The following is a 23,271-nucleotide window of genomic DNA, read 5'->3' on the forward strand; positions in this document are numbered from 1 at the left end:
GTCAACACCATAAAATTGTTATTCTTCCTATAATGCAACAAAATAAATCAATAACCAATAATCTTTTCTTTTATAAGCACATATGGCAGAAACCTAAACAATACACTTAATCACCCCTTGGTTTCTTCCAAATATCTTGAAACAAATATCAAAACACTGATTGATAATAAAACACTAACAAAGTTGTGAGACATAGACACAGCTAAAATGACCATTTATAGTAAAATACATTTATCAGTAAACATGAATGAATGAAAACAAGTGAGCTAAGTGCTCAATTTAGAAATAAGTGGTAAACAGAAATAATAAAATATAACCCTCATAATAGCAATATATTATAGAGTAAGAATTAACTTAGTAAAGATGACACAAAGGCTTTGCAGAGAAAACATTAGAAGGCATCAAAGACAACGGACACAGATGTCACAGACAAAATCCAGATGAGGGGAAACCTGTAGGACAAGCAACACAGCTTCCTTAACAAACTGCAAACAAAGGGGAGAAACTGGATAAAGATGCTATAGACTTAAAAGACAAAGGGCACACCTAATTTGGATCCTAATTCAAATAATTTATCTTTAAAAATTTTGTCATGATATTTAATAAACAAGTCAAAATTTGAATACTAATGGGATAGTTTATGAAAGTAAGAATAATTTTTGGCGATTTTTAACAACTTTTGATTATACTTTAGAGCAGTAGTTCTGAACCTTGCGAGATTCTGCCTCCTTCCTGTTTCCCCTAGGGGACAACTGGCACTAACTGGACACATTTTTGCCTGTTACAACTGAAGAGGGTGGGGTGGTGGGCTCCTATCATTTAGTGGGTAGAAGCCATACAACATATACAAAAGCTCCCTACAACAAAGAATTATTTGGCCAAAATGTTAATCCTTGATTAAAAATAAAAACAACAAAGAAAAGCAAGCTGTCATGTTATGGACAGACCATTTTGAAGTCTAAACTATTTCCATCAATTTATAACTTTGTCACCAAAAAGGAGTGGATGCACTGCTCATAAAAAAATCTGAAAACAAAATTTTCTAACATGTCAAAATTTCTCCACTAAATAAAAAAATCTGATGTTAAAATATGAAAATATATTTGAAAATCAATTATACTGAAAGGAATGATCATGGAATATGGAAATTTATTGACCAAATTTCAACAAATGTTTACGTAATTAGTGACGGGCAATGAAAAATCAGTATCATGATTAAGTACACAAAGATAGTGGTATCCCTTCTGTTTAATTATGCATATCTTTGTCAAGAATACTTTTAGCTATGACAACCATTAAAAGCAATAACAAAATAAATAAAACCTGAAATAAGACCTTTGAATCAGAAGTGGGGCATGGTGGCTCATGGCTGTAATCTCAGTACTTCAGGAGACAAAGGCAGGAGGACTGCTTCAGCCCAGGAATTCGAGATCAGCCTGGGCAACATAACAAGACCTTGTCTCTACTAAAATAAAATAAAATCAGCCAACCGTGATGGCATGTGCCTATGATCCCAGTATACAATGAGACCTTGTCTGTACAAAAAAATTATTTTAGAAATTAGTTGAGTGTGATGGCAAACACCTCTAGTCCTAGGTAATTGGGAGGCTGAGGAAGAAGGACTACTTGAACCCAGGAGTTCAAGGCTACAGCGAGCTATGATTGTACCACTGCACTCCAGCCTGTGTAACAGGGCAAGACCTTGTCTCAAAACAACTATTTAACCAAGATTTTCTTTAAAAAAATAAACCATACTAGGCCAGGCACAGTGGCTCACACCTATAATCCCAGCACTTTGGGAGGCCAAGGTGGGCAGATCACGAGGTCAGGAGATCAAGACCATCCTGGCCAACATGGTGAAATCCTGTCTCTACTAAAATACAAAAAATTAGCCAGGTGCGGTGGCATGAGGATGTAGTCCCAGCTACTCAGTGACGCTATCTCAGCTCACTGCAACCTCCACCTCCCAGGTTCAAGTGATTCTCCTGCCTCAGCCCCTCAAGAAGCTGGGATTACACGTGTGCACCACCATGCCTGGCTAATTTTTGTACTTTTGGTAGCGACGGGGTTTCACCATGTTGGCCAGGCTGGTCTTGAACTCCCGGTCTCAAGTGATACACCTGCCTCAGCCTCCCAAAGTGCTCGGATTACAGGTGTGAGCCACCACGCCTGGCCCACTGCATGCTTTTAAATTTTCTACTTTTATGTATACTTTATAGCCTACATTATACAATCAATATGTTGACCATAAGTGAATAAATAAAAAATTGATTAAACATTTTTGCCTGACTCAAGCTCCTAACAAATACTACCTACTCAACTAGGCTCTCCCAGCATCCCAGAAACAGGTAAGCTCCCACCTGCCCCTGGACTGACTGGGAAAGTGCCGGGGACAGGCTGGGCTGCACATGCACACTTCAGGAGTGATTTTCAAACTCAGCCTCAGACCCTAATGGTCAACAGAAGTTCCCCTGGAGCCTGTGGGGATTGGGAAGAGCTGGTGGCTACCCCTGCCACGGCTCTGGGCCTTCCAGTGACTTCTGAAGGAATTTACCATCCCCTTATTTACATGTTCCATATGGTCTTAATCAACACGTGTTCCCAACAATCTCATTAGGTTTTTTCACTTTTTACTTTATAAAGTGTGTCATGCTGTACGTCATATTCCAGGACTTTTTTAAATTGAGGTAAAATTAACGTAAAACATTAACCATTTTAAGGTGTGAAATTCAGTAGTATTTAGCGTACTCACAAAGTTGTGCTAGGACTTGTCACATGATGTTATACAGCTAAGTTTCATTCATATTGTTACTTATACCTGTAGTTCATTCATTTTGACTTGTGTGACATTCTACTGTGTGAATAATCCCCAAGTGACTTGTCACTGTTATGCCATGAACATTACTGCGGTTATAGCCTAGTATAGAAACTAGAGCTAGAGTTTCTGAAAGAGAAAACTTGAAGGGGAACTGCAGGATGGTAGGGCATGTAATCACTTGACATTCAAGAGGATGCCAAGCTGGTTTCCCAGCTGGTTTCACCAATTTATTAAAACATTCTCCCTAGCAGTGCAGGTAAAAGACTGTCAGGTCCACAGCCTCTCCAGCTACGGAGAGTGTCAGACAGTTGACTTTTTGCCAACTGGAGGTAGAGTTTCACTGAGGTTATCGATTTGCATTTCCCTGATCAATAATGAAGTTGACAGTGCCTTCTATGTTAATTGGCCAAACTTATTTTCTCTTTTATGAAAATACCTTCATGTCTCTTGCCTATCTATTATTGAGGTGTCTGCATTTTTTTTTTTTTTGAGATGGAGTCTCGCTCTGTCGCCTAGGCTGGAGTGCAGTGGCACGATCTCGGCTCACTGCAACCTCTACCTCCCCGGTTCAAGCGATTCTCCTGCTTCAGCTTCCCCAGTAGCTGGGATTACAGATGTCCACCATGACGCCTGGTAATTTTTGTATTTTTAGTAGAGACGGGGTTTCACCATGTTAGTCAGGCTGGTCTCGAACTCTTGACCTCAGGTGATTCGCCCACCTTGGCCTCCAAAAGTGCTGGGATTACAGGCGTGAGCCACAGTGCCCAGTCAGCAATTTTTATATTGATCAGAACTCTTACCACCACCCTTTGTTGACTGCATGTGTTATAAATATCTTCTCCCACTTTGCAACCTGTTCTTGTACTTTGAAAATGTATCTTTTGCAGAATGTCCTAATCTTAGTACAGTAGAATTTGCCAGTCTTTCTTTTTATAGTGAACATTTTGGAGCTCTTAAGAAAATCTTCCTATCCCAGGGCCAGAGATACATTCAACTATACTTCCCACTAAACTTATTTTTTTACAGTTTTGCATGTGATGTTTCACTACTTGCATATCTTGTAGATTTGTGTATTGAGGTAGGATCCGATGCTGTTGTTGCTCTTCTTCCTACATAGATAGCCATTTATCAATCCAGCCCTTCCTTTCTCCCAGTGACATGTCATGACAGAGCTCTCTAAGGTCATCCTGCCTGAGACAGTTATCACGAAATACGCGTGCTGCAATCTAGCTTACCAAGCTGTTTGAAGAGTAAAGACCAAGTGAACAAGTCTATATTTCAGGTTTATTCAACAGTATGAACAGACTCTATAGCAGATAGCACAAAAGAACAAGCTATGTCCAAAAACGTCATGGAAATCAAAATTTATACCCAATTATATTGCTGAGTCCTAGCACTTCCATTTGACTATTGAGATCTTACTTCTCAGAATTAAAGCCAGAACTGCAGCTGCCCTCACATACCCACCTATGAACTTAGATGTCTGCAGGTGACAGAAAAAAATTTGTCATGTTCAGCTTCTTGTATTTACATATCTAATACAGGAGTAGAGAAGAAACAGCTGAGTGTTTGGATTCAATTTCCAGTATACCACCCATTTAAGCCATATGATCTCCAGGAAAAGTGATTAAGCCTTTCCAAAGTATGGCTTTCTCACAAGTAAAATGGCAAAATGAGAGTACCTACATGATAAGACTATCATAATAGAAATTAATTTTGATGAACTACATCAAATGTCTGACACACAGTAAACAACATGTGTTAATATGGTAATACTGTTATTAACTTAAGCTAATATTGCTTGGTTCCTAGCTGAAAACAAGTTTCTAAACCATCACATTACTTTGCTTCTGGGCTTCTTTTACACATGCATTATCAATATATTATTTATTCCGTTTTCATTCAAATATTGTTTATTGGGTGCCTATTGTGTACCAGGCATGACTAGAACCAGGAATAGAGGAGTGAAGAAAACAAAGTCCCTGAGAAAGATAAATAACACATATATAATATCCCTGAGAAAGATAAATAACACATATATAATATCAGTATTCAGAGATCTGTAAAAAATTAACAGAGTATGTGAGCTGATGAAAAATCACAAGGAGCTTCAGGTAGGCAGTGGGTTCTTTAGGTAGCCAGTAGGAGACCATAGGAAAGCAGTAACATTCAAGCACATTCCTGGAATGAGGCGGTCCAAGCCATGCCTGGAAAAGACAGAACATACTCAGCAGAGTCACACCAAGTTCAAAGGCCCCAATAAGAAAGCCAGGGGGCTAGAGTTGAGAAAGTGAAAAGTTGTAAAAGATAAAGGAAAAAAGGGAGGTGAGACAAAGAAAGCATTAATTAAGATGAAGGGCTACATTATTCAACAATTAAAAAGTCTGGCAATAGAGAAGAAACCATCACATCAGATCCCAACTTGAGTATTTATGGAAAGAACTCTAAAATATATTAAAATAATTTAATGGAAGGAAAACTGAAATCAAAGGGACTGATGTCACCAGAGTGGAGGAGGAAGAGGAAGAGCAGAAGGAGATAAGGACTGTGAGGTCATCAGAAACTCCAGAGTTTGCTCTGAGTGTGATGAGAAGCTACTGGAAGTTTCTGAGCCCAAATGATTTACAAATATAATTGGATGGCTTACATTCTAAGAGATACATCAGCAAATCCCATCAGCTCCCTCCTTAAAAATACAACCCTGTACAACTGTTTCTCACCACTTCTATTATTATTCCCCTACTGCACCATCTTTTAGGATTTTTGCCTGGGTTATTGCACTAATTTATCAGTTTCCCTGCCTCCATCCAATCAAATGTATGATTTAATGCCCAAGGCAGGTGTAGGGGGACTAGAAAGAGAAGAAAACAGGTTACTGGAGCACCCCAACATTTAAAGGCTAAACAGTTCAGAAAGGCTATGAATGGTCAATGAAGGAAAACCAAAGCAGTTTGGTATCCAGAAAGCTAAGTAAGGAATATTTATTAAATTCTTGGTGATAATAGCTTGTATTGTAATTGCCTTCTATATCCCTAATGATGCTTTAAAAGATGTTTAAAATTTTTTTCATACGATATTAACAGGGTATAATCCTTTTCCCCCTGGTTACTGTCTGTCTGATATACTTTGTTCCCTTTCTGCTTATGTTTTATGTGTGAGTTCTTCAAATTAAAAATCAGTTACTATCTTGTTTCGTGGGACCAATGCATATCTAGATCTACCCAATTTTTTCCATCTTGCATCTAAGACCCTCCCCTTCAGAGATGATTTTCGTTTTTCCTAAGGTGTTTTTGTCAGAGGTTCCTTTGGCGGTAAATCCTCTAAGGAAAATGTCGCTATCTCACCCTGTTCTTGAATGGCAATTTAACTGGGCAAACAAATACAGGTTGCCAGCTACTTTCCTCACCACTTTGAACATATTATCCCACTATTTTCTTGGCATCTATTATTGTTGTTGAAAAGTCTGAATTTTTCTCTGGGTGTCATCCTGTCTTGTTCCCTGGTACAACAATATTTTACTATTAATACAATCTGCCAAAGCATCAGTTTAGTTTTATTGACTCTGTTTGGGATTTTATGTTAATCCGGTATTTGAAGGCTCATGTCATTCATTGATTATAAAATATTCTCAACCATTATCTCCTGGGATTATCTCCTCCTCTTCTCCATTCTTTTTTATTCTATTCTTCTTGAGTTTCTGTTAGAAATGGGTTGACCTCATTCTTCATGTTACATAAACTTACATTCACATTTTCCATCTTTTCATCTCTCTGTGGTATGTTCTGGAAAATCTTCTGTCTTGTTTACTAATTTTTCAGCTATGTCTAATCTGCTATTTTATTGATCCTGTGATTTCTAGAACTTCTATTTGGACTATCCAAATTCTCTTGGTTATTTTTGATAGTCTCCTGTTCCTTACTGACACTTAAATTCCTCCCCTTTTAAATATACAGAACCATCAATATTAACCCTCATAACTCTTGAAAATACCTCATCAGTTTATCTGTCACATTTTCTTCTGTCATCATCTCTACCTACTATGCTTGTAACTTTCACTAATCCTTTTTTTTTTTTTTTTTTTTTTTTGAGACAGAGTCTTACTCTGTCACCCAGGCTGCAGTGCAATGGCATGATCTTGGCTCACTGCAACCTCCGCCTCCCAGGTTCAAGCGATTCTCCTGCCTCGGCCTTCAATGTAGCTGAGATTACAGGCACCCGCCACCACGCCTGGCTAATTTTTGTATTTTTAGTAGAGACAGGGTTTCACCCATGTTGGCTAGCCTGGTCTCGAACTCCAGAACTCAAGTGATTCGCCTGCCTCAGCCTCTCAAAGCGCTGGGACTGCAGATGTGAGCCACCACACCCGGCCAACTTTCACTAATCTTAAAAGCCTAGCTACATTTTCAGACTATTTAAGACAACATTATTCCCATATTCAGATAGGCAATCTAATTTTTAAAACCTGTACTATGAAGCCAGACAGCTAAATTCGAATCAAAACTGTGTCACAAACTATGTAACTACAAGTTTATCAATTTTGTTTTCATGTGTAAAATAAAAACAACGATAGTCTCTAACTCATAGGGTTTGGGGACAGTTAAATGAAACGTATATTTAAGTTATCTGGTGTAAGCAGCATACAGATGGCAGAGTCCCTGGCTCAGCCACTTATGATGACAAGGCATCAATGTCATCATCATCATCATTAGTATTATTATGAGCAGTAGTATCCTGATCACCCTTTAATCTAGAAGGGTCAATCTACGAGAAATTCTATACAACCCCACATAAATTTTTCTTCCTTTTGAGGATTCAAGACCCAGTCAGTAAAGCAGTGCCTGTTCACTTTTACTTGAAACAAAGTAAATAAATTGGCTTAAAAGAACAACAACAATCTACTAAGAGATTTAGATTCAATGACCATTTTATTGAGCACTAAGGATTTCATTATAACAAGGTCTGCATCTGACATGTCCATATAAACCAAGATAATAGAATCGTGTTAAATAAAAGTACCTTGACACAGGAGGATCACCTGGGTACAGGAGTTCAAGACCAGCCCAAGCAACACAGCAAGATGACCATCTCAAAAAAACAAAACAAAACAAAAACCCTGCAGGTATTTTTATCTAACTTTTACATATCCTTTGTTTTGGAATGCTCACTTGCTTAACTGACTAAATAGCTGGAAGTCAAATCTTCTCTAGCCATTGATGTGAACCAACGAAACTATATTCTCAGGGAGTATTTTGTTAGCTCAGTACCAGCTACCTAAGACAAATTTGAAAATACAGCTATATTTCTTTAATGAACTCTGTAACTGGGGTAGGGTTTTATTCAACATAAGATTTATTCAGGCTGGGCATGGTGGCTCACACCTGTAATCCCAACACTTTGGGAGGCCAAGGTGGGCAGACTGAGCCCAGGAGTTTGAGATCTGTCTGGGCAACATGCTGAAACCCCGTCTCTGCAAACAATACAAAAATTAGCTGGGCGTGGTGGTGTGTGCCTACAGTCCTAGCTACTCAAGAAGCTGAAGTGGGAGAATCGCTTGAGCCCAAGAGGCTGCAGTGAGCCATGTTCATGCCACCGTACTGCAGCCTGGGTGACAGGGCGAGACTCTGTCTCAAAAAAGAAAAAAAAATTATTCACCTAAACATGTTTTTCTTTTAAAATGTCTACCCTAATCAATCTAGATCCTCAAAGTTACTGACCCTCTGAATGCACTCTTCAACCTACAATTACATTTATTTCTGTAGCATTGCCTATAAAAATCAGAACCTTAGTGAAAGAAGCAGCCCATTTTTACAAGTTATACCTCTCACAAATGTATTTTAGATGTACAATTTCCTAGCAACATCTTGAGTGGCTTAGCAGTAAAAAAAAAAAAAAAAAAATTATTAGGGGAGAACCAGAAAAAGAACAATTATAGGGAATTCTTTTAATTTGCCCTGAAATAATTTTATTTTTCTTAACATTTCAACAGGAGTCACTAAGAGATTACGTTCTAATTTTAACGTTGCATGTGAATATCAAATATACACTCACTCTTTGCAGGTGCGCTCTAGATTACAGGGCATAATAAAACAAGCTATGTAGCCCATTAATAAGGTATTTAGGTGTGACAGCAACTCCTGCTACATAAAAGGATGACAAGGGATGAAAACATTAAAATATATATATATATATACACACACACACTCACACACACACACACATATATGATTTGAGTTTTATTGGGAGCAAAGGTTGAAACAAAGTAGCACTGATGAGAAATCAGCTAGCAAAAGACCATCACAGAAAACTGAAATCAGATGGCTCAAAGTATAATTAATAATACCCAAAAGCTAGACTAGAGGTCTAGAAGAGATCACTGGTTAATAATTACTAACCAATTTTATTTATACCAGAGTTGTAATGACAAGCAGTGTAAAAATTAAACATATACATTTGTTATCTTGTGCATGTTTTTAAAAAGCAAAAGAAATCAAGTGTGCATCACGCCAAAGCAGGTTTGTATCTTACTTCCACTCCTCTGGTGGGTGAGCAAGCTCATACTTCTCCCTCACACTGGAGACGCCCATATCCACGTGAAGCCAGTGAACCTCCTCTGACCGCAGGTGACTGAGGCGGAATCCATAGCAGGCCACATGCTTTACTTTGTGACTGTCCACTATCTTCTGAATGATGCCCTAAAACATACCCCCCACAAGAATGACTGTTATAAACTGAAAAACAAAACAAAACAAAACAAAACAAAAAAACAAACAAAAAAACTATAGGCTAAAAAGTAATGCAATCTTCATTTCTTTTAGTCAATTATCAGAAATCTTTGGTATGAGAATATCAAGTTAAATAAATTACTTAGGAATCTTTGTTTCTGAAGTAGTATTTTCAAGAACAAGGAGAAGTTTTAGAAAAGAAAACATAAAGAGATTCTCTCCTTTCTTTATTAACAAGGCATGTAAACTTAAAAACACATTTCTGCAATTCCACTGTCATCACCCCCCAAACCTGTCAAAGCACACCAGGTATCTTTCAGTTACTACTTTCTAAGGTCCAGACCCAAGGAGGGGTTATACTTTCTAAAACAGGGAGATCATACTGTTCAAGACCAGGCTGCAACATTCATAATCATTTTTTTAAAAAACATATATTCAGGAACACACAGTTAAGGCTACGTTTGTGGTGACACTGGAAATACATGAAAAGTTCTTTGAATTGGGCCTTATCAGTTTATTACTTGCTCTTTAAAAATTATTATAAAGCAATTTAAAATACTCCCAAATCTAATGCCTCTAACATGTGTTCCCTTGAGTTCAGAGGAGAAGGTCACCTTTGAATGAGGTCATCAGGAAATGTTCCCTAAAGATGGTGCAATTTCTCCTGGCGCAATGGACAAGTTAAGTGTTAGAACTGACTCTTGCCCTGTACCTACCTAGGTATGAGGACCATGAGAGAATATGTTGTTAAGTGGGCAGCATATATGGAAGACTCATTTGGGAACATGACAGAACCATCTGCTGTCCTTTACACGAGGGTATGCAAATCACAACCAACTGTGACCTCCTCAATCTTTTAGGTGATAAGACAAGGTTTTTTTAAAATGATGCTGATATTAAAATGAAAAATATCTATGAAAGAAAATAATCACGGGTTTTTAAAATCAGCAATTAATTGAAGCTATGATAAAACTTGTAAGACATACATAAAAGTTCCTGCACTCATCAAGTACTGCTTTATTACAGCACAATGCTGCTGATCATGATAAAGGATATTATCCCCAGCCTCCTCCATAAGCAAAGATAAATCGTAACATGTACCATACACAAAAACTGTCCAAAACCCAGTATATGCACACTGAGGATGTGTGCTGCTGTGCTGTGCTCCTGATACTGGTATCTAGCATGTGGCAGACCTCCCAGGGCACTGAGTGAATGAAGTGGTAGAGTCAATCTCTCTTTCAGACAACTCGATCCCAGGTACAAAGTTGTTTACCAAGCACAGGAAGTGGCAGAGAGAGGGACAAAGGAAAGGAGTAAACATGGTATTGAGAGAAAGCATCAACAGAGGACCAGGCTGGAAGAGTCAAAGACAGGTTCATAAAGATGATGAATTCTCATCAGGACAGGAAGGATGTTTGCAGCCTACAGACTCCTATGTGGAACTGACAGAGGCATAAAATGTCCTTCCTGGCTTTTTGATCCAAGGCCAGAATTCCTGACAGGGCCACTGTAAATGATAGTACCCTACCTACACAAGGATGTCCAGCTGAGGGCGAAAAGAGTCCACGTTCTAGTCTTTAAACCTTGTGCTCTGGGGTGTGGAACTTGCCTAGAGGAAGGAGCACCTTTTAACAATTCTCTCAGAAGTGACTTCTGCAGCTTCCTGCCAACACACAAATCCCTGAACTATGAAGGATGGAAGCTAGCACCTCTGTGAAATTCCCACAAAAGCTCCTGGTTCCCGGTCCAGCTCTGCCAGATCAACACCCAGTACGCACCAACACCAGTTATCCTTGGTAAAGCACACGTCAGTAAGTCTCCTTGCTCCACAGCTCACTGCTACTACCAATTCAAGAGGCGGCTCTCTTGTTAGAGCTGCGATCTATGTCTACAGTGGTCTCTAGCCATCTGCCTCAGGTCACTTGGTCTACTAACCTTCCATAACCTGATGTTGAATATAAGGCAGTGAGGAACACAAATCATTTCTTATAATTGTCACCATTCACATCCTAAGAAAAAGCCCAGCTTCTCTGGTTGCCTTCTGTAGCGAACCCATGAAAAAATCACTTCATCTCCGCTGAACTCACAGCACACATATAGGAGACCTGCAGCAAACCAGTCTCAAAGAGGCTTAGCCCAGAACTGTGGTATCTGTTAGGGAAAGGCAGGTTTCTGTCTTGGAGTTTTATGGGAGAGAATCTTATTCCATTCACTTGATCATGCTGCCTGAAGAGACTCAGAGTGACTTCAAAGTGTGGATCTGAGTGACACAGCCTTTGCATACAGTAGTACCTCATGAGTAAAGCAGCTTTCAACTTTCACTCTCCATGAAATAGTGAAAAGCAATAAACACACAGATATTACCTTCTGTTTCATTTTTTGCTTTCTCATTATGCATCCATATCGTACTCTGTCCTACTGCTCATTCTCTAGCACCCTTATAAATATCTGTGGATAGTGGCAAACATTACAAATATACAAAGTGTTTAAATATGTGGTGCTAAATGCATATACTCAGTAACTTAAGTAATTCTGAGAACTAAATATCTGGTCTGGATAACTCAACAAATAATTCTGAGAACTATGTATTTAGTGAGGAATGTAAACTCAACCAACCCTACAGTGCTGCCATATGGAAGTGCCCCATTTTCATATCACACACACATACATTCAGAATAAAAATGACTGTCTCTAAAAGGATAATAGGACATGGGTTTTTAATATGCCACTAAAGGTACCAGAATTAAATTTAAATTTCTCATCGTGGCTTTGAAGACACATCTATCTGGTCCTATGAAATACAAAACAATAATTGGCTACTCTGAAACCTGTCTCTCATATCCCAAGTGTCAGAAATACACAACTTTTCTGATTAAATTCTCATAGTAGACATTCATGGTAAAAGAATTCTTTTCAAGGTTAAAATAAAAGAAGCCAGTGTTCACATCATGCCTGTATCTTATCAGGAACATAACATTAAATGTGCAAGGTCATTTTACTACTGATGAATAAAGATTTCCTTGTTCTGAGGGAGAAAGGAAGGTGTAAATAAAAATACTGCTATGAACATCCTTCTAGCTGTCATCAAAGGTACTTATGACCACTGCATAGAAATAGACAAAATTTCCTTTAACTGAAACATTTTGATAAGTACAAACTTCCTGTCCATCAACAAAACTATACCAATTATACTTGATGCATAATGTTACAGAGTATCATTTAAATCACATTAATAACGAATAAAATTAATCTTATGATGATCAATTTAATGACCAAAAAAACTTCCACAGGTATTTTACTGTTGTTATGATGGTTTAATTTCCCTGATTACTCACTAGTGAGATGAGGCCATACTTTTGTTCATTTCTGAAAATTTTTATTATTTTGCTTGGTTCCATTTAGCCACTTACCTTTTAGATAGTACTTTCAAACAAATGACCTTCACCATTGTTCAAAATAGATCATGTTACTCTTTCCTCCATGTTCATTCTTTCATAAACTGTTCATTCATTTATTCATGAACATCTGAAGTGCTCACTACATGCACGATGCTAGTGACACAATAACGGTTAAGACGCAATCCTGACCCTAAGAAGTCTTAAGAGTCTCACAGGAGAAAGACATGACAATGAATATGTGCAAACGAGTATTACGTGGTTTGTGGGGAGGAGGGGACAAAAAGGGATATTTTATACTTTTAGCTATAGTCTCACACTTAATTTTCAGATTTATTACTAGAGGAGATATCTGAAGCAACACACATTGTTGACACTGTTCATCTCCTTACTGCTTCCTAAGAATTACCAAATATAATCATCATTACTGATTCTTCTATAGTATAGTATTTCTTTTTCTCATTGTGTTTCTCTTTCAGACACTCTTCAGCTTTAGAAAACCAAGGGATCCCTACCATTCTTCTTGGAGGCTTTCATCACTGGATTATCAAAAAGAAAGATCCAGAAATTCAAATCCTGTTCTTCAACACCTAGTACGTTTCCTCCTCTTGGTCCAGTAGTAAACTAGGAGTCCTTCTAAAAGTCTTCCAAGACAAAGAATGCACTTTTTTATCTTGGTGGTCCACAGTCACTGTATTAGTTCCCTATTATCTCTGTAATAAATCACCACAAACTTGGGGGCTTAAAACACAACAAGTGCATTATCTTTTAGTTTTGTAGATCACAAGTATGAAATGGGTCTCACTGGCCTAAAATAAAGACGTCAGCAGGGATGTGCTGTTTTCTGGGGGCTCTTAGCTTGTCTTTTCCAGCTTCTACAGGGCACTGCACTCCTTGGCTCATGGTTGTCTTCTTTCATCAATGTTGCATCTGATCCTTCTTTCATATTCACCTCCCACTGACCACAGTAAGGAAAGGCCCGCTGCAGTGAAGGACTCATCATCTCCCCACCTTAAGGTCTGTAGCCTTCATCACGCCTACAAAGTCCCTCTGGCCACGTAAGGGGACATCTGCACAGGTTCTGGGGATTAGGATGTAGGTATCTTTAGGAGCCAACATTCTACCTATGGGAAATCACTACCTCAATCACTCTCTCTCAGGATTTTGAATTCAAAATTTTTTCTTCCTCGTGCTCTATTAGCTTAGGTTCTCCTCCTTAACACGGCTTTTATGCTTTTTCTTAAAGCTTTCCTTTCTAGCTTTCTTCCTAGATGATACTTTCTATCCTGTAAAGGAAGAGTTTAATTTTCTAAGACCTCCATAGTCCCTTCTAGAATCAAAACTATTTGAATCTGTAACAATCAATGTTCAATTGACTGTTATTAATAATCGTTTTTAAATGTTTTTAAACATACATTCACCTGCTCCTCTATCAGAGAGAACAGCTTACACTTCTAACACACATAAAGTGTCCAGTGATGACACCTAACAATAAACACTGAAGACCGTTGGACTGCTCTGAAAAGTCCTCCAGGCACCTACCTATGGCCGAACTCAGGGAAAACTCCCTGAAGAATTCCCTTCCCCTACAGATACCAGTCGTTTATAGCATAGTTTGTTCTTGCAGAATCCCAAATCACTGTACATTTTCCCATTCCTATCAGAAGGATGATTTTAAATTGAACACAATGTTACTTCCCCTTAGTAGTCTTCCCACTACCAGCTTGGTAACAGTAATTAGTATTAATCCAACCCAACACACCTATATTTTAACAAACTACATGAACTGATTTTTTTCCATTTACTATTACAGATTCAGATTTACCAACCATTCCCTACTGACTCATGACTAGTACTGAAACCTGAGGATATGCTATTAATTTAGAAAAGTTCGATGTACCAGTCAGAAAAATTTTAAGGGGTTTTGAATGTGATAAGAATACTGTCCAAGAACTCAGTGGTGGCGTAATCTTAAGCAGCAGCATACAGTATTTGCCCAGTACTTGCCTGGTGTATGGGCATGAAATTATTTGTTCTAGTCCTTGTAATGTCTTTTTAAAAAATAAGCTCGGTACAAAGATCTGACAGAGATATCAGTAAAGTGGGGTATGGCTTTGAATAGGTATAATCTTTGGCTATCAAATCAATATCTTTGTGGTTATTTGTCAATTAAGGCTTTCTAGTTCTGTGGCCAATGTTCCTAACATATTTCTCTCAGAAATTTTCCATTTCACCTTGGATGCCATATAGTCATTCAACAAAAGTACCTATACCTACTGAGTACTTGCTGTTTGCCTGCTAGACACTGTTGAAGACGTTCGCAATAATACTATGAAGTACAAAGATCCCTGATGTCACAGAACTTAAGAAGTTGGGGAAGAAAACAGCTAATAAATGAGCAAACAAATCAAGTACAAGACAATGTCAATAATAACGATCTGAAGAAAATAAAATAGTGACAGAAAAACAAAAATAGTGAGGCATAAGGGAGCATTCTTAGACTGGGATGCCCTGGGAGGCAGAGTTAGTAAGGGCAGGGAGAGAACAAACAAGGAGCCACATCCCGTAGGTCCTTGTAGGCCACAAAAGGAATCTGGCTTTTAGTCTGGGAGAAATGGGGAGCTCTTGGGGGGTTTTAAGCAAATCACTGATTCGGTGATTGGTATGTTAGAGAAACAGGAAACAGAAAGAAAAAGTGAGTGACTAGGACAGAAGGTGACAGGGCATGATGGGACAGGATGGGGGAGATAGGTGAGACTCTCGAAGGACGTGCATGTTGACTAAATGAAATCGGGTTCTGAGTGGAGGAGTGAAGTGCTCTGGCTTTCATCTCTCCAGGATCATTCTGGCTGCTGGGTTGTCAACAGACTAAGGAGAGCAAGTAGGGAAACAAGATGTCAGTTAGGATACCATGCCATAATGTATGGAAGAGACATTTTAAGGCAGCTACTGAAGAAGAGCTCAAAGAAAGGGGCAGCAGTGGAGGTGGTATGAAATGGGTAGGTTCCGGATATATTTTTGAAGATAATGTGGACAGGATAAGCTAATGTATTTGATATGGCTTGAGAGCAAAAGAGGAATAAAAGATGACTGCAAATGGATCTAAGTAACTAAAAGATGAGGTAACCCTTTGACTGGAGCACTGGATGGTTATTTAGTAACAAGAAGTGTAAAGACAGAGAACTGAGGTACAAACGCTGGGGAAATGGAAGATATAGAAATGTGTGGACTTTTTCAAGTACTGCAGGTTGAAGAAAGTGGAGGAGGTATGAAATGGTTGTCTAGGAGAGAACAAGATGGGAGGGATACAGCATGGCAGCTGGGTAGCACTGAGGTTGCAAATCTAGAATGTGACCAATCACAGGATGGCGACAGGTGGAGAATAGGCAGAAAGTTGGATTAAATCATGGTGGTAGATTCAAGAGACTATGGGGACATTAAGAGAGGTATAAGACAGCATACAAGGCAGCAAGTATGACAATGGACCACTGTCTCTTGCATCCTGCTACAGTATTTTCTTATGGGCTCAACTTTTTTCCACGCTGCATCATATCATGTAATTGGTTTTTCAAAAAGAGCCCATGCTATTAGCTTTCTATGTCACTACTTCTCTGCAGATACCTTCATTTCACATTATCTTGATTAATAATTTATCTGATATAGACTTCTAAAGTACACGTTATTTTCCCCGAGCCCTTTGAAGACACTGTTCCAATGTCTTCTTGCATCCAGCATTGCTGATGAAAAGTCTGGTGTAAATGTCATTCTTTCTCCTAAATAGGGGATTTCTCTGGTAGAGTTTAGAATTTTATGTCATTATGTTTCTGAATTATCACTGCCATGTTTCTAGATGACTGGTCTTATTCAACATTGTTCAGCCTGGGTTTCTCTTGGCTGTTCTAGATTGACTCCACACTTATCTCTAGAGCTGCCTGAAGCATGGTACTGACACTTGGCCAAAGCTATGGCCAAGATAAGTGATGTTTGTGATCATGGGATCCTGAGCTGTTTCGGGGGGGCAGACTATACCAGCTTGTCAGTGCGATTTTGTAATAATAACTGGACTGACAAGGTGTACCTGATTTTGGCAGTACCTGGGGAGGTCCACAGGTTGAGGTTGGCTACGTAGATGGAGAGTGCTTGTGTGACCCTCTCACAGATCCCCACCACTTCCTCATACTGAGATGCTTCACACATAAGCCAGTAATGGTTTCACATCTACAGAAAAATCATGTCCAAGGCCAAGAAGCCTGTACCCAAGATCTCCAGATCACTTCAATGAGTATCATTTTACTACTGTTGCTGTAATGGATTTTGCCTATAAACTGTGAAATCTTGCAAATCTTTTCAACAACCAAACATTAATTAACGTACAATTAGCACACATAACTGTAAAAGCACTAATACTTATTAACTGAAGCATGAGAAAGGCTCTATAATGAAATGTTACAAAAATCCAGATATTCTTGGTGAAAACAATCTTTAAACTCCCCAAAAGGTTTTGTTTTTTCTGATCCAAGCAGTCTGAGAATTTGCTTTCTATAGAGCACAACTGTCCAGCAGAAATATAATGCAAGCCACATAATTAATTTTAAAATTTCTAGTAGTCACAGTAAAAAAATAAAATAAGAAACAGGAAAATTCAATATCAGTAATATAGTTTAGTTAACCTACTATATCAAAAGTATTATCATTTAACATGTAATCATAACACATTGATATGAGATATCTTATTCTGTTTTCTTACTCTTTGAAATGTGGTATATATTTTTATACTATAGCACATGTCAATTCAGACTAGCCACATTCAAGTGCTCAACAACTGCACATGGCTACGATAACGGGCAATGTAGCTATAATGAGTTTAAGACTGAATCGAATTATTCAGTACCTGAATAACAATAAGCCGTATCATTTCAGAAAATAGTTGTGTGGCATCCCCTTTGACGCTATTCAATGGTCAGTTTCTTTCTGACAAGTAATTATACTTAGATTATTTACTAATCTAATCCTTAAATCTAAATCCTACAATCCCCACTTCCTGTTCTAAGGTCATCAGGCCTTCAAATGCTGTCATCTTTCTTCCATTTTTCTCTTTCCTGACAATACTCTGTATCCATAATGTTCCTTTGTCTGATACCTCGTATGTTGTTCAGTCCCTTTGTTCAGATGTGCAAATCCACTCATTAATTTAACAATTATGATATTGCATTTTCAAATGTTATAGGAAGTGGGTTATGAATAATATCCAATCTTCCATTACAGTGACTCAGTATCATGAGAACCTCATGCTATCCCAGGAAAGGGCTATGGTGAATTCAATGCCAATTGTGATTTTTCTGCCTCAATCTGAAAATCACTGACTGATAATTTGCCAATTACTGTGAAATAAAACACCTTGTTTGTGGCCACACAGATTTGATCAGATTGATCTTCACAAGTTTGATAAATGAGTTCTGATAACTTATACATTTGTATCTGATGTAAATCTTTCTTCACAATATGAATGTATGACTAGGAAGTTTTTAACACTGGCTAAAGGCTGACATGCCTGCAGTGACACTGGCTCTATGGTAGTAATCCCCTTACATGCAGAAAGTTTGATACTAAAACCATGGCACATCTGTTACAATCTTTCCTAGGTGAGTTTTCTGATGTAAGTCTTGAACATTTTTACTAAATGTCTTGTCAAATTCGTAATCTTTGAAAGGTTTCCCTCCTGTATGAATGCTCTAAGGTTCATTAGGGCTGATACAATGGTTTTATTGAAGAGTTTCTCATTCACTGTATCTGAAATCTACAAAGACCAGAACATACACTAAAAGCCTTACATAAAGTTACATCTACAAGGTTTCTTTCCAGTATGAATTATCTGATAAACCTTATGACAGGATGCTCATTGCAGGCCTTTCTACCAAATGACAGTGTTTTATAAAGTTAAAGGTAAAACACAGAAGTAGAAAAAAACAGAAAACGCAAAAAAGCTAACCAGCTTCATAGTTTGTAAAAAAGAGACTATCATATTTTTAATAATTAATCCATTTGAATAGTTTGCTAATATTAAAATTTAGAGGTAACAAAAAATCATGTAAAATTTATATACAAGACTTTGGCCTTAAATCTTTTTTTTTTTTTTTTTTTTTTTTTGAGACAGTCTCACTTTGTTGCCCACGCTAGAGTGCAGTGGCACGATCTCAGCTCACTGCAACCTCTGCCTCCTGGGTTCAAGTGTTTCTCCTGTCTCAGCCTCCTGAGTAGCTGGGACTATAGGCATGTGCCACCACGCCTGGCTAATTTTGTATTTTTTTGTAGAGATGGGGTTTCACCATATTGGCCAGGCTGGTCTCGAACTCCTGACCTCAAGTGACCTGCCCACTTTGGCCTCCCAAAGTGCTGGGATTACAGGCATGGACCACCGTGCCTGACCTGTTAGCCTTAAATCTAAATTCTACCAATCCCTCTGCTTTAGTTAAAAATAATAAGGGCAAGTAAGTTAGAGAGTAGCAAATTAATTAATTTAAGTTATTCTAAAAAAAAGAAAGAAAGAAAAGAAAAGAAAAAAGACGTATCTAAACTTCCTTGTCACTGGAAACTTCTCCTTAAAGATGAATATAGACGAGGTGGAGAGGGTAAGAAAGAGGAGGTATTTAACACTTCATCAAAGCAAATACTGAATATTTAAATACTGAACTCAGCTTTCTGAAATCACAGTGCTACCTTTTCATTCCCCACTTTCAGAAAGATGTAGTTACCTTTGCCTAGCGTGCTCTTCTCCCACAATTCTGTATCACTATCTTTACTCACCTTCCCAGACCCAAAGGAAATCCTTTCCAGTACTAACTTCTACGTTTAAAAGGTATTATTCCTCCAAGCTTCCACGACAACCTCCCGTGAGGCATTTCTACACTGTACTATAATCACATTCATGATGTCTCTCCCTCTACAGGCTCTCAGCTGTAAGATCAAGGACTTCACAGGGACCTTTTACATCTTCAGAACCTAGCACAGTGTCTGACACACAGCATATGTTCAAGAGTTTTAAAGGAAATTATCCTATCTGAAGTCATGCAAATACCTTCAAAATTACACTTTCTAGAAAAGTAGTTTATTTCATGAGTGTTAGAGGCTCTTTTAGTTGCACTGTTGCCTAGTACTCATCCAAGAGTTAAAAAAAAAAAAAAAAAAAAACCTAGAAGGGAAAAATAAGTCAATGGCATTTTATGACTAAAATATGATTCGGTCATTATTTTTCTAAGAAACTTTACAACAATTAGAACGCTGGTCAGTCACATATTAACTAATAAATCTTATAATTAAAAACAACATTTCTGTAATATGAAAAGTCCCTGATAAGTTAAATAAAAATTATGACACTTTTTTCATACATGCCATTACATTTTAACCTAAATAAACATTAGATGTCTCATGGAAAAAACGTACTTACCCTGACATCAGTAGCATCTCCATGCCTGATAATACTGGCCCAGGTGGTTGGCTCACTATTGCTTTCAAAATAATGAAAGACCTTTAATACTCGCTCCATCGCACCAGGAGAACGTTCTATACCAGTACCCAGGTGAGTCTTAGTACTCGAATTTGGCGTGTGATTCAAGTTGGGGTCAAGGTAAGCAGCTGCCATTATTTTGCTAGATGCTAGGTATCTGTCATATTCTGTTAAGAGAACAAAATAATTTTTTGTGTATAATACTTGAAATCTACCAATTACAATGTGATATGTTGTTTATATCAAATGTCCTATACTCTCTCTTGATATATTATATGCAGAAGGAGCCTGAGGAGAATAGAGACCTAACCCACTAAAATAATAGCTGTCTCTCCCCATACCCAGAGTAGGACCTGATTTACAGAATATTTGTTAAAAAAATTATTAAAAGGCCAGGACTCCAATTTCAGCTGTGTCAAAAAGTTATCTACAAACAATGTAACACCCCCACCCCCACCTCTTTTTTTATCATAGCCTTTAAATTTGTTGGAAAATCTCATAGCAAAGCCAAATTTGTTAATTTGCTGCCTGCTTTTGAAAACTTTTACCTAGAAGTTCTTTCTTCATATAATACAAATTCAATGAGTAGTCATTATATATACTAGGCATTGGTGATTAAAAATACTATAATTAAAATAAGGTCCCTGGCTTAACCAGCTCATTGTTAACAGGAGAATCAGACAGAGAGCAACTGAAAACAAAACGAAAAAAGCATGCACAATTAAATTTTTTAAGTGCGATAAAGGACTTCTATTTGAGTTTGAAGAAATAGCCTGCACAAGCCTAAACACCCACTGAGAAAAATGAAAATCCAGATTAAAAATCTTTTTAACTCAAACATGTTTGAAGGGCTCAAGACAAAGATATTCTGAGGCAACCAAGACAATGAGTGACACAGATGAAGACAGGAAATGATACTTAACAGCTGGCTGCTTTTTCCCACACGGCATTTGCCAATTCTGAGCCCTTCAGAGCTTGAAGAGATAGGAAAAGGCTACTAATGGGAGGGAAACCAGCAGAGCTTTTGGCAGCAAGAGATCAAATCTTGGATTCTGGTGAGAAGGAAGGGTAGAGACTGTGTCAAACACTCTGCAGGTTGTCTCCTGAAGACAGTTATGGAATCCTGAACCCGAGCTGAGAAGGAGCCTCTCAAAACAGTGAAAGGGTTTAGGAAACAGGAATAAGACCTCAGGGATAAACCAGAATAGTGTCAGGACATCCCCAGGCTTGCAGCGAGAACAGCTGGGTGCAGAAGCAAAGGGAGCTTTGTAAACCTGGAGTACAATCCCTGCTCAGATCCATCGTGGCAGGCCAGGTATGGCTGCTCATGCCTGTAATCCCAGCACTTTGGAAGGCTGAGGCGGGAAGACTGCTTGAGCCCAGAAGTTTGAGACCAGTCTGGGCAACATGACAAGACCTTGGCTCTACTAAAAAATACAAAAATTAGCTTGGGCGTGGTAGCGTGTTCCTGTAGTCCCAGCTACTGAGGAGGCTAAGGTGGGAGGATAGCTTGAGCCCAGGAGGTTGAGGCTATAGTGAGCTGTGACTGCATTGCTGCACTTCAGCCTGGACCACAGAGTGAGACTGTCTCAAAACAAACAAACGAACAAACACACACACACACACACAAAACCAAAGACCCAGCCAGGCACAGATGCTCATGCCTATAATTCCAACACTTTGGGAGGCTGAGGCAGGCAGATTGCTTGAGCTCAAAGGTTCAAGACCAGCCTATCCAACTTGGCAAAACCCCATCTCTACAAAAAAAAATACAATAAAGAGCCAGGAGTCGTGGCACATGCCTGTGGTCCCAGCTACTTGGGAGGCTGAGGGGGGAGGATCACTTGAGCCCAAGAGGGGAAGGCTACAGTGAGCCGAAATCGTGCCACTGCTCTCCAGCCAGGGCGACAGAGCCAGACCCTGTCAACTCCCCACTATCTGTCCAGCAAAGAAAAGAGCCAACCCTCTGTTGGTATCAAACAAAGCACAAATAATACCTTTTTCATCCAAATCATTTTCCAATTAGTTAAAAAAAAATGGTATAACAGCACAGTAAAAGGAAAAAAATCATAAACCAAGTCAAAAGATGCCAAAAACACAAAAGAAAAACACATGTACCATGTATCACAGAAAAAAGCTAATACCCTATATATATATATATACAGAAATTCTTTTAAAATGAGGGGGGAAATGATAGAAAAGAATGCAAAAGACAACCCAGACAATTAATTAAAAAGATATACCAAGTGTAGGCAAGGATGTGAAGAAACTGAAACGTTCCTACATTGCTGGAAGAGTATAAAACAGTGCAACTGCTATGAAAATAGTTTGGCGGCTCCTCAAAAGGTTAAACATGGAGTTACCACATGAACCAACCATTCCATTTCTAGGTAGACATGCCCAAAAGAACTGAAAATGTATGTCCAAATAAAAACTCATGGCTGGACATAGTGGCTCATGCCTGTAATCCCAGCACTTTGGGAGACTGAAGCAGGAGGATTGCTTGAGGTCAGGAGTTCAAGACCAGCCTGGGCAACATGGTGAAACCCCATCTCTACAAAAATTAACTGGGCATGGTGGCATGTGCCTGTACTCCCAGCTACTTGGGAGGCCGAGGATTGCTTGAGTCCAGGGGGTCAAGGCTGCAGTGAGCTGTGATCATGCCACTGCACTCCAGCTTGGGCGACAGAAAGAGACTCTGACATAAAACAAAATGAAACACCCTCACATGTGAATGTTCACAGCAGCATTATCCACAATACCGAAAAGTGAAAATAACCCAAATATCCACATCCATCAACGGATAAACAGATTAACAAAATGTGGTAT

General features: G+C 38.6%; 1 protein-coding gene across 19 annotated transcripts in view; it reads right to left on the reverse strand.

Annotated features, from left to right (window-relative positions):
- The window catches only part of PTK2 (protein tyrosine kinase 2), a 349,963-nt gene that overhangs the window by 217,495 nt on the left and 109,197 nt on the right, over positions 1-23,271 (reverse strand). For 18 of the 19 annotated variants that reach the window (XM_063669126.1, XM_063669127.1, XM_063669125.1 and 15 more), the window contains 2 exons: positions 20,383-20,609; positions 9,344-9,510 (listed from right to left, as the gene is read on the reverse strand). In XM_063669126.1, coding sequence (XP_063525196.1) covers positions 9,344-9,510; positions 20,383-20,609 — 394 coding nt within the window. Of the gene's footprint in view, positions 1-9,343; positions 9,511-20,382; positions 20,610-23,271 lie in introns of those variants that run through there. The other variant, XM_063669133.1, reaches the window with a different exon arrangement.

This window comes from Pongo pygmaeus, chromosome 7 (genome assembly GCF_028885625.2).
Source record: "Pongo pygmaeus isolate AG05252 chromosome 7, NHGRI_mPonPyg2-v2.0_pri, whole genome shotgun sequence".
NCBI lineage: Eukaryota > Metazoa > Chordata > Mammalia > Primates > Hominidae > Pongo > Pongo pygmaeus.